At 48.6% G+C, this 11,839-nt stretch overlaps 1 protein-coding gene and 1 long non-coding RNA gene across 3 annotated transcripts in view; one reads left to right on the plus strand and one right to left on the minus strand.

The window, feature by feature from the left end:
* The window catches only part of LOC113458409, a 10,585-nt gene extending 8,706 nt beyond the window's left edge, over window positions 1-1,879 (minus strand). Inside the window, exon 1 of the long non-coding RNA XR_003378796.1 lies at window positions 1,301-1,879. This is a non-coding gene — a long non-coding RNA (uncharacterized LOC113458409). The remainder of the gene's footprint in view (window positions 1-1,300) is intronic.
* Window positions 807-10,436, plus strand: Tgif1 (TGFB induced factor homeobox 1). 2 transcript variants are annotated; one of them, XM_026789520.1, is made up of 3 exons: window positions 807-1,117; window positions 8,287-8,513; window positions 9,405-10,436. In XM_026789520.1, the coding sequence occupies exons 1-3, from the start codon at window positions 1,060-1,062 to the stop codon at window positions 9,978-9,980; spliced, it is 861 nt and encodes a 286-aa protein (XP_026645321.1). In that variant the 5' UTR covers window positions 807-1,059; the 3' UTR covers window positions 9,981-10,436. The 2 variants fall into 2 exon arrangements, with proteins under 2 accessions (XP_026645321.1, XP_005367616.1); XM_005367559.2 differs by lacking the exon at window positions 807-1,117 and adding an exon at window positions 3,410-3,735.
* The last annotated feature ends 1,403 nt before the right edge of the window (window positions 10,437-11,839 follow it).

The following is an 11,839-nucleotide window of genomic DNA, read 5'->3' on the forward strand; positions in this document are numbered from 1 at the left end:
GTGTGTGTGTGTGTGTGTGTGTGTGTGTGTGTGTGTGTGTGTGTGGACTTCCTAGAAAGTGCTCAAAAGCAAAAGCAGCCCTGACAGCTGAAAAAGAGAATTATCCGATAATGTTGATAAGCTCACAAGATAACTGGCCCTTGAAAAGACAATGACTAGCGTGCCCCCTCACCGTCCCCCACCCCTGCCCAGATCTGAGATGTGAGGAGATGATTGCAGATCCTCTGTGCAGTGTTTGGAGCCCAACCTACATATTTTATAAATATCAGCCCTTGCTGGGCTCCAAGCAAGAGATCCGATGACCACGTGAGTCAGCCGTCCCCAACCCCGGGCCAGCACCTGATGGCAATCACACCCAAGCAATTGTCCAGACGAACTACTCCATCATTTGACAGGCCTGGTACCAATAATAACAAACTTGTTGCTACCGGCCTCTTCTCTCGGCTTTCCCAAGTTTGTGCCATTTGAATCTCTGCCAGCTCAGGGTTTGCAGACCTGGAAAATTATCTTTTAATAACTCTGCTTGTCTTAAGGCACCAAACGGGACTGCATGAACGGCAAAGAAGATGAATAAATAACAAATAGTGGTGGAAAACGTCTGTCGCTAGGCTGTGAGAGCACAAGGCCACCGCTCGGTTGTACTTAAGCAATTCGATGAAAAGGCATTTTTAAAAATCCATTAAATAACACGTGGCAGCAACTACTAACCCAAAGTCAATTGAATCAGTGACGCGGAAGAGGCCCCGAGACTTTCAGAGTGACACAGCCAGAACTGAAGCTCGTCTTTCTGCCGTGTAGACAGCGGATAAAAAAGAAAAAGAAAAAAAACATATATTGCTGGTGTTACAAGCTCGAGCTGGGGAGTGGGGTGAGGGTGGGGGTGTCGTTTCCCTTTTCGTAGCTGTGCAGAGCGGATGCACACTGTCCTGCAGGAATGCGAAGCTCCTAACGAGCTCCTCTCCGGCCGCAGCGGTGGAAGGGGTGGGGGAGGGGCACCATAAGGCTCCAGCTGATCTCAGAATCCGGCCAGCGCGTTCCCCGCTTCCTAACGGCCTCGAAATGATTTACACGACCAGAAGGTGTGCCTTGGCGGGGTCCAGCTGGCCTTCGCGTCACGGTGAGTTTTATTCTGCGTTTTTTTCCCCCCTCCCGTGCTCGTTTGAAAGAGGCTTCTACTTCTCTCCACCCCTCCCGCTTAGCCCTGTAAAGTTTGTTTTCAAACCGTTAAACCCGGTTTCCATTTCGGCTGCCTGCGGATCGCATTCGTGAGCCAGGCTGACTTGGAGAAAAGAAAAGCTACCTTTGTGTACATAATGAGAGCCACCGCGTGGGCGCGGGTAACCGCCGGGAAGGAAGGTTTCGGCCTCGCGCTGCCGCGGCTGGGTTTAGCCGACCCGAGGCGGGTCCCGTGGAGTGGCCCCGAAGCCACTGTCCCAAGTTAGCAAACAAAGCGACTAGGCAGTCCCAGCCGGGCCCGAACCGGACTCCTGCCACTCACGCTGTCCAGCTCCTCCTCCTCGCGTCTTTCTTCCCTCCTCTCCAGAGTCCTCAGCGGATGTGAGCCACCAATCCCAGCCACAAACAACCCTTCAAAACCAGACAGAGGCGGCCCTCCAAACGGGCGGCCCCCTCCCCGCATCACATCAGTCCCGCACCCGGGCGCAGCAGCTGAGTCATCGCTGGCCAGGTCCCGGAAAGCTCTGCGACCCGGGCAGTTTGCAGAGGGGGCTGCCAGCCGGTGGGTTCTCTCTGTCTCCCTGGACACGGTCCTACAACCGCCTTGTGCTTTAATTTCCGCGCGTGCACTCTGCAAACCACCGGGGAGCGCGCGGGGTGCGGTGGGGGTAGGGTAGCTTTAAGGTTCCTGCCTCTCAGTGACGCTTCCCGCAGTTGGTTCATTTTGGAAAAAGTATCCCAAGCTTCCTTAACTCTGGGTTTTAACGCACTCCCCTGAGGGGTTGTCTTTGGGAAGGGGGCGCGGCGTAGGCACGCGTTAATTTCCAACGTATCGTAAACAGACTCCAAAGTCTAGCGGGTCATTCTGTGGCCGCCTTAGTGTGACTCGGCTTTAACCTTGTTTTCTCCGGGACGTCTCCTCCCGCCGGATCTCCACCGAGGTCACAAAACCAGAACAGCCACAGAGTCGAAACTGGAGACAGACACTGGCGCTGACGTCGCCTCTCGGCTTATTTACGTTTGGGGTTTTTCTTTTCTTCTTTTCTTCTTTTTTAAGTAATGGGGAAAGTCTTCTGTGACATGTGACAGTTGGTTTGCTGCCTTTTTTTTTTTTTTTTTTTTAACTAATGGGCATAGGTGAAAACTAGACCCAGAAGTGCGGACTTGCGCATCTTGAAATCAGCCAAAACAGCATCTGGGTTGTATTTGGGGCGGGGGTGGAGGGGATTCATAGTTGAACTCCTATTGGAGCTCCCCTCTCAAGCAAAATAAACCAATAGGAATGAGTGTATACTTAATGGCTAGTTTCTGTTTGAAATACTGGAGGGTGAAGGGGGTATCCTATGGTAGGGATTGTAGCCCACAAAGTTAGACACTGTTTACCGAAACGGACGAGCAGCCCCGGCGTGGTCAACCCTTTTCTACAAAGGTGGGCGGCGGGGGGGGATTGTACAGGGGCACACACGCGCCCCAGTCACCCCCAAGCCCAGACGTTTAAAGACCATGTGAGCATGACAAGTGTCTATCCCCAACGTGTTAGATTTCGAAACTGTCTTGCAATCCAATCCGGAACTCAGAGCCTGGGGGAACAGACGTTCGCCTAGGGTGCTTAAGTTTGTGTCTCATCTTCCCCCCCCACGCCCCGCGCCCTTCACCTCCACACACACCTCCCACTGTCAAGAAGAGTCCACGGGGAGAAGGGTGCGCCGCGCCCGCGTGTCAATGGCAGCTGCGCCTACTGGAAGAAGTTGGTTCTTGTCCGGAATACTTTTCCTCCGGTGCCCCACCCCTTGAATCAGCAGCCGCTGCCTCTTGCGGCTGGAGCAGGGACAAGTGGAGTTTGGGGCAGCTGTCAAAAACAAGGGTGGGGGTGTCTTTTCTTCTCTGGGATGGACCGGAGTGAAGGAGGAGGTGTCCTTAACTCTCTCCCCATCTGTTGCAAACTAAAAGCACTTTTCGCTCCGGGAGGAAAGGCCCCGGAGGAGAAACCAGTGTGGCCGCCGAGGTCTGAGGGATGTGGACGGCGTTAGCGCTTCAGGCAGGCAGGCATGACCCTGTTTCTGGGCTCCGCCACCCCAGAGCGGGACCAGTGACCGCGGCCCCCGGATCAGGGCTGTAGAGCTGGAAGGTGCGGGGGAGGGGCAGAGGAGCGGCTGGGCGGGCGGGGGACTGGGCGGGCGGCTGGGGGCGGAGGCAGGACCTCCTGTACCTTCCCTCTGCTCTCTCACTCTGACAGCGCGGAGGTGCGCGGAGTGGAGCGGGAAACAAAGGAGTAGAGTAGGGAGGGGAGTGAGTTGGGCGAGAGAGAGCCCCCGGCTGGCTGCCAGAAGATCCTGGCTGGAGGAAGCCCAAGTGTCACTTGAATTCCAACCCAGGAGTCAGCGCCTGGGACCCAAGCACCTTGTGTAGCAATAGTGGCTGGAATACTCTTCTGTAAGTTACCGGAGCGCCAGTAAAGGAGGATCATCGCCCGCCCCCCGCCACTCCGACTGCTGGCCCCTAGAAACCCCAGCTTAACCTCTCGCTGGGACGGGAGTTCCAGAATGAAAAGCAAAAAGGGTAAGGTTGCGGCGGGCTGTGAGCACCCGGGGCTTCAGTGCGGGACATGTGCGGGCCGTGCTGAATCTGGGGACACTGACTTGGTGGACTTTTCCGCCCAGTGGCACTCGGGCCGGAGAAGTGGCCGATCTCTTTGTTGAGGCTGTGTCTCGAATGGCAGTTGCTGTTCTTTTCCTTCTAGACACAACACGAGGGGCTGTTGTGGGGAACAGCCTCACCACGCTGCTGGCACGTTGTCAAGAAACACGCTCGGCGCCTTGTTTGTGCGCCTCCAAGTTTCATTGTCTTCACTGACACCCCATGCTCGATCCAGCCGCCGCGTGGTCTCTAGTGCTGTTTTCTGGGACGGGGTGTGGGTTGGGTGTTTAAGGGGCCCCTCACACCTCGCTTTTCCCTGTGGGGGGTCGTTGACTCATTCCAGCCACCTTACCTTTTGTCTAAAAGTTCGGTTCCGGGTGCTCTCACTCCCCCAGACCACGGTACTGTTTTTTAGGGATGTGGTTGGTTTTTATTTTTATTTTTTCACTATCAAAAGAATGTGATCCAGGACCCACACATCATTCTAGGGCGAGGGAAGCAGGACTTTTAAGATTACTAGCTTCTAAAAGTTTTCCCACGATGAATTTAGCACAGCGTGAGCCTGTTAGAACACTAGGACCATGCAGTCAAGATGTGTTCAAGTGTGACAAGCAGGCTTGGTTGTAAATGCAGAGAGCGAAACTGTCATTGTTTCCACCAAGCTTTACAACTAAAACTTGCCGTCAGTCTGGTTTAAAAACAAAATACACAGGGGAGAGGGAAAAAAAACCCGAAAGGTCAAAAGCCTGTGAAGTCCCTTTTGAAGCTAACTTTGGAATCCCTGACTGGGAGGTCCCTCGAGTGTTCAGTCGTGGACTAGAGTTGGCTTTTCTGTTGTGATTTATGTGGGGTGGTTCAAAACAGAAGTTAATCGCTTGGGGAAGCTGGCCGGGGGAGGGGGGGGTGCTGCTGCGCATGCCCAAGAGCTTCCTCGAGTTTGTTACTCCACATTCTTTCAGACCCAGACCGCCACTGCAGTTCCAACGACTGCAGTTCCAACGGAACACAGTTACGGTGGCCACCTCCCGTACACAGACACCCCGGGGTTCCTCCCCGCTCTCTTCCTTATAGAGTGTGCTGATGTAATTCCGTAGGAGACCCTGAAACATACGGAACTCATGAAGACCCCCGGGTACTTGGTTAAGTACGCCGCCTTGCCCATCTCCATCCCGGTATAGCGAGAGCTTGGGCGCTTAGAGTTGGAAGAGTTTAGCTGAGCTTTGGGGAAGGCTTCGGGATCCTCTGCAGAGTCGTGTCATTCTGACGAGACTGACAGATGTAGATCTGGTGGGAGATGTTCTGTTCCAGAAGCATCTACATGAGGTGTTTTGGTTTTGAGTGGTTCTCGGTGCGGTGCTGAATGCGAAGCCGGGATTCCGTGGGTGGGGAGGGGGACCGGCTACTAGCCTCCTCCTTCTTGGGTGTCCCCTTCCTTAGATGCAAGGTCTGGGGAAAACATCAGAGGTCCCCAGCCCAGAGCGCGTGGGTCCCGCAAGTCAATCCCCAACTCGTGGAAACAATGAGCGGTGACGTGTTGGAGGGGAAACTTGCGGCAGCCGCTTCAGAGCTTATGGTGGGGAGACTGCGGAGGTGGCTCGGGCTCCTTTCCCTTTTTAGGTTTCCCCGGCACATGGTCTGAATGGGGGCAGAACCCTAAGGCAGTGAGCCCCATTGTTCCAGCTTGGTTGCTAACTTGTACAGTAGGGGTTGAAGAACTCCAAAGAACAAAAGCTGCTTGCTCTCCTCCGGCTCCTCCCTCTACTGCGAGCCTCTGCAGCCCTGCCTTCCCCCCTGCCGGAGACTACCTGGGAGGGGAGAGCAAGCTTTCCCTGTCCTTGGGCCAGGACTGCTTAAACGTGTCCGCCTATTGTGTGTCTTAGGAAAGTCTGAACATCTTTCAACTTCAGAACAAAGACTGATCTGATAATAAAGTGCCTTCGTAGAAAGCCGAGACAGCCCGAAAGAGCTCCCAAAATGGCTTCGGAACCGGCTGGGAGAAGGCTCGACTAGGAAACCCCCAAATGTCCTCACGGGGTCTCCAAGCCCCGTTGAATCAGTTTAGGGCCGTGCTGCGTGATAGATTTAGTGACTTGGGTGTGAAGTTCCATCCGAGTTACTTGTCCAAAGAGGAGACTTGTTAAGTTTGTTTATCCTTAAACTTTTCCTTTGATCTTTCCTGGCATTCTTTTTCTAGTCTCCATTAGATCTTTAAAACCCAAGCTCTCCCACCCCCCAACCTTGTTTCAGAGGTTCAGAAAAAGAAAGTGAAGCAAGATTTGCTTCTTAGCGCCATGGGATCCACAGGCCATCTTGTGGCTTTCTGAACAACATTTCCTTGTATGTGGGTAGAGTAAGAGGCTTGTGATTCTGTCCCACCCCCACCTCTCTCCCTCCCCAACCGCATTTTTTTTCTTTTCTTTTTTTTTTTCAAAAAGTGTAAGCAAAGCGAGACTATTGGAAACAAGTCCTGACCGGGAAACCTTTCAAAAGCTCTGTTACAGTAGGAAATGAGTAACAAGGAAAAAAGCCTGTGTTTTTCCAAGTCGAGCCACAATTGGGAGCGAGTTTTAATGAAAACAGCTCTGACAGTAGCAAACGTGGTCTAGCAACGCTGAACACATCAGCTGGCCCGCCCAAGGCACCAAGTCTTAACTTCCTGTTCCTTTCTGCATGCTTTGGAAATGTTTGTAAAGAAGGCTTGATTTTCTTTCTTTCTTTCTTTCTTTCTTTCTTTCTTTCTTTCTTTCTTTCTTTCTTTCTTTCTTTCTTTTTCTTTCTTTCTCCTCCCTCCCCCTCCTTTTCCCCTCCTTCCTCCCTACCTTTTTTTTTTCTTTCTCAAATGAACAGGGGCGGCAGTTTGGTGTTGCTTAACTGAAACCTGCTTTGTGTCCTTAGACCTATTCTGAAAGATCATGCATGCTTTTTGTCAAACTCGAGTGATCAGACGAAAGGGCAGGCTTTAGGGGTTTTTTGTTTCAAGCACTTTGTTATTACCAATTTACAGTTGGGAATTAACTGCTCAATGAGCGAGTTTCACACTTTTCCCCTCCTAGGTTTAAAAAGAGGGGGGCAGGGAATAGAGTGCCTGGCTTTTCTGAAGTTGGGGGAGTTGAAGCAAATTGCTTTATTCAAATGCTGTTACTTACCCAATTAACCTGACATGTTTAAGAGTGAGATTTCCTTGGTTATCAAAGCAAATGTGAATCAGGAACTCATTTATAGTCGAAGGTGGTTTTTTAAAATGGTTTTTCACCCAGATTTCAATATGGGACTTTTAAATGTTCTCAAATTCTGTACAATGAAAGTGCTTTCGTTTTTAAAAATTGCCCTTTCTTTGGAGTTTTTTTTTTTCTCTCTCGAAGCATTAATTGCATTTTTAAGAAGGGACACTTGAATTGCATGGCAGTTAAAAATGGAGGGTTCTTGTGGTTTATTATGGCAGTTTGTTAAGCCTTAAGCTACAGTGAATTTGCAAAATCATCTGCCTCTTTTGTTAGAACTTGCTTTTACTTTGTCTGGGGGATTTGGGCTTTTCCTGTAGGAATGCCTTCTAGCACCTTCTGCCCCCTGCAGGCAAAGCTAAAAATGTGTCAACAAAGTCAGTCTGCTCCTGGTTGTAAAATAAATTCCTTTAAAATTTATGGAGTTGATGTTTCACTGTGAAGAATATTCTGTTTTTATTTCCTAGATCAATAAAAGAGCTCAATTAAGATTGGATAAAAAGCTATACAAAGCTTAGAAAAGATACATTTTTGCAAACTTTCCCCTCAAATAGAAAGTTTCATATATTATAAACTTTACATTGCCTGACTTTTAGATTTAAAAGCAGTTACTAGCTTTGTTAGATTAAACGTCTTAAGGTTCAAAATGACTCTAAAATGTCTGTAAAAGTCAAGCTGGCCTGAATTTTCATTGGTCTGTGATTTAAATAATCTGTAGGGTTTGGGAATTCTTAACATTTCCGGTAGGATTAAAGCATTTATATCACCAAAATGGTTTCCTCTGTGGGTTGCATATTCAATTTTCTTTGTCATGTAAGAATTAAAAACTGATGGGCAGGGTAGCATTCTAGGTTCATATCTAATTGACAGCTTAGGGACCATCGAAGTACATAAAAATGTGCAGTGCTTGCTTCACAGCAAATCTTTCACAAAAGGAGAGAAGCATTTTCAACCTTAGTCACTCGATAGTGTCTCTAGGTAGCAGTGACCTCAAAGACAAGGTTGTGGGATACATTCCCCTTCCTATTTCAAGTGAGAAGACTTCTTACTCCCTTTGAGTGCAAGTTGGCTTTTCTAAGTATCATGTTAGAAAAAAAAGTTTCATCTCAATTGGGTATAGCAAGAAAGACTGAGAATTTTGTTGGTTGAGTCTCCAGGACTGAAAGCTTCACAAGGACAGGGATAGTGTAAGTGAGTGAGTTCTGAGATGCAGCTCTGCTGGTGATGGTGACGTGGCCGTGTCCTCTCGCAGGCCTTGTCGCGGCTTCCGGCAGTGAGACTGAGGATGAAGACAGCATGGATATTCCTCTGGACCTGTCCTCTTCAGCGGCGTCTGGCAAGAGAAGGAGGAGAGGCAACCTGCCCAAGGAGTCTGTTCAGATCCTGCGGGACTGGCTGTATGAACACAGATACAACGCATATCCCTCCGAGCAAGAGAAAGCCCTGCTCTCCCAGCAGACACACCTCTCCACACTGCAGGTAAGCTGAAAAGCTAAAGGTCAGCGCCAGGACTTCACCCCTGCACTGCTGGGCTTCCACCACCAAGCCTCCCCCTAATGTGTGCATACGCTAGTTTTATTTACCATTAGAGACTTTCTAGCATTCCCGTGTGTCATTTCATTAAGCTCTCCCCTCTCTAGAGAAAGCGAGAAACAGAACCTTTCCATTTTAAACTTCATAGTGTGAAAAGCTAATAATGGGCTATTTATGGAGGACAGAAACACTTGGCACTCATCGGTCAGGAAGCATTTCCTTCAGTGCCTGAAAGAGCCTATGCAATGTGTATTGAAAAGGAGGTTAAACCTTACTCTATTGCCCAGGAAACTGGTTTGATATTTAAACAAGGACAGACCTCAGTGAGGTAATTCGTGTTATGTCTGTTGACACAGTCATTTGAACGGAGAGAAATCAGTTACTGGGGGGTGTGGCCTCTTTTATACAGGAAAAGCTTTCCTGTAGTTGATTAACTTAAATGCTAGGGCAGTAGGTAGTAGGTTGAAGCAGACTTAAAGGTGAACCTTCCTTAAAGTTATTTTCAAGTATTTGAGATCTTATGCCTCTCCCTTGGTCCTGAAAGGGTTTGTGGATAATGACAGGACCATAGCAAATTTGTCCTCAGGGCAGGCTGACTCAGCTTGAATGCCTTGCAATAACTTGTAAGTCCCTCATGGCTGTTGTTGGGTCCCTCACCTGCTAGGCAAATGTTCTACCATCATTTGAACTACCTCCTTAGTCCCCAGATAAGCCCTTTTACGCCTCCTTTAACTCAGAGAGAGAGAGAGGTCAGTTAGGCACCCTACATAGGATGTTTTCAGAACCTGTTTGTCGAGTGCACAGAGAAAGTGTTGAAGCAGATCCTTGTGATTTCAGGTCTGTAACTGGTTCATCAACGCCCGCCGCAGGCTCCTCCCTGACATGCTGAGAAAGGATGGCAAAGATCCAAATCAGTTCACAATTTCCCGCCGTGGGGCCAAGATTTCAGAAGCTAGTTCTGTGGAAGCTGCCATGGGTATCAAAAACTTCATGCCAGCCCTAGACGAGAGCTCGTTTCATTCCTGCACAGCTGGACCCAACCCAACCCTAGGGAGGCCAGTGTCTCCCAAGCCTTCCTCCCCGGGATCCATTTTGGCTCGCCCATCAGTGATCTGCCATACCACTGTGACTGCACTGAAAGATGGGCCTTTCTCTCTCTGCCAGCCGGTTGGTGTGGGACAGAGCACAGACGTCCAGCAAATAACAGCCAGCAGCTTCACAGACACCTCTCTCGTGTACCCCGAGGACACTTGCAAATCTGGACCGAGTCCAAACCCTCAGAGCGGCCTTTTCAACACTCCTCCCCCTACTCCGCCAGACCTCAACCAGGATTTTAGCGGATTCCAGCTCCTAGTGGATGTTGCACTCAAACGAGCAGCAGAGATGGAGCTGCAGGCCAAACTTACAGCTTAACCCTTCTTCATCCGAAACAGTTCTCCACAATACGGTCCTGACTGTCAGAGTGATGGCAAGAGATGCATTATTTTATATATTTTTCTATGAATATTTGCACATGGGATTGCTCAAACGAAGCTTCCTGTTACTAAGATGTCTTGATGTCTTCAATGGAATGCAGCCATTCATTCCAAGAACTACAAACTAAAGCTACTGTAGAAACCGAGGGTTTTCTTTTAAAAATGTTTCTTGGTAGATTTTTCATAATGTGAGATGTTCCCAATATCATGTGATCTTCTCCCCCCTCCTTTTTTTTTTGATGTTTTTTTTTTCCAGACTGTGCAATACTTAGAAGCCGTAGCGTCTTTCTATTTCCATGTGGAACAGAATACCCACATACAGTCTAATGAATACATTTTCAGTTTGTTTGTTTTTTTTTAAGATTCAGGCAAGTATGAGTCTAGTTGTTGGATATCTTTTCATGATGTAATAAAGTATTTTCTTTAAAAGTTATTGCCATGAGGAGTACTTTCTTGAAGGAAGCATTTAGAGCCCGGCAGGAATACAGTACACCCACGAGCAGGAAGTGGGGGGCAGGGAGGAGTGTGACTTTGAGGTGTGTGTCACTGCTTTGACGAGCCGTAGACAACAAACCATTATGAATAAACAGGATGTGTGATATTTACTCTTGATTGGAGGCGGAGCTGGCCCTTCAGTCTTTGCATAGATTGGCAAATTGCACCGAGGTACCAGCATTTAAGTATTAGATATCACTACATACATCAGTAGTAAGCTGCTGCATCTTTCAGACAGGCCCATGTTAAATGAAAGGCTTAATTTCTCACAAGTAAACAGTACAAGCAATTTTCATGTCTTTCTAGTATTAATTCTGGTGGTACAGGTGGTACAGGCTTTTGCATCTGAACGTACACTCCTTTGTGGAGCAGTCACCTTTGACATGCTTTTAAAGCATTTTCCATGATGACGGCATGACCGGGAAAGTGCTGGCTCCGATGATACTCTGAGTTTATGAAGCTTTCCAGGGTCATAAGTTTGAAAAACTGGTGCCATGTACAAGTGGAGTTTGTTGGGACAGGAAATTCCTTACACTTACAAAGCCTGGCTGGTAAGAAGGGAGTTGGTCATGCTCCTTTCTGTTGTCACATACCACAAAACTGTTCTGACAAAGTCATGCTTAGTGTGAAGTTCCTTTGTTGCTAAAGCCCTGTCCGCTGTCCCACGGCCTGAACTGTCCACAGTCTGAGGGTGCGTCACAGGCTTCTCTGTGGCGGTTTTAAAAAGGAGCAAATTCTCACACAGTGAAGTTTACCTAAGTGTGAACGTGGCTGCTATAGAAAACGATGCACTCAAAAGGTTTCTCTGTAAGCAAAACAGAAAAAACTTGACAGTGGCCAGCCTAGAAGTATAACAAAATGAAGAAAAAGTCTTCCAGCCAGTGGGGTCATGTCAGATGGCTGCCTGGCCATAGTACGAACGAATTGAAGGTGGTTAAAGAATTGTGCTTACGTCAGAGCTGGAACAAAGGTCACTAACTTTGCTTTAAATCCAACCGCCTATCCATGTTATGGTGTTACATTAAAAGACAGCGAAAAAAAAAAAGCCTCAAAACTAAAGCTGGGGAGGGGGGTAGCTCAGGACTAGAGTACACAAGACCAGGTCAAAAAATGGCAAGGTTAAGGGTTAAGGGGACCTGAAGCCCACGTTTTATGCGGTTTTCCTCATTTGTACGCTATAGATCCTACAATTGCTGATGTAGAGTGAATATAAGCCATTGTGTGAACACGTGTCACTCAAAAGCTTGTATATCAGCTGGGCATGATGTCACACCTGTAACCCAGCCTTGAAACAGGAGAATC

Source organism: Microtus ochrogaster, unplaced genomic scaffold, assembly GCF_000317375.1.
Source record: "Microtus ochrogaster isolate Prairie Vole_2 unplaced genomic scaffold, MicOch1.0 UNK20, whole genome shotgun sequence".
NCBI lineage: Eukaryota > Metazoa > Chordata > Mammalia > Rodentia > Cricetidae > Microtus > Microtus ochrogaster.

Excerpts from the sequence above, each read along its gene's own strand:
- Tgif1 (XM_026789520.1), top strand. The coding sequence starts at position 1,060 with ATGATTTACACGACCAGAAGGTGTGCCTTGGCGGGGTCCAGCTGGCCT. Across the intron at positions 1,118-8,286 it reads CAGCTGGCCTTCGCGTCACG|GCCTTGTCGCGGCTTCCGGC; the intron begins GTGAGTTTTATT and ends GTCCTCTCGCAG. Across the intron at positions 8,514-9,404 it reads CACACCTCTCCACACTGCAG|GTCTGTAACTGGTTCATCAA; the intron begins GTAAGCTGAAAA and ends TTGTGATTTCAG.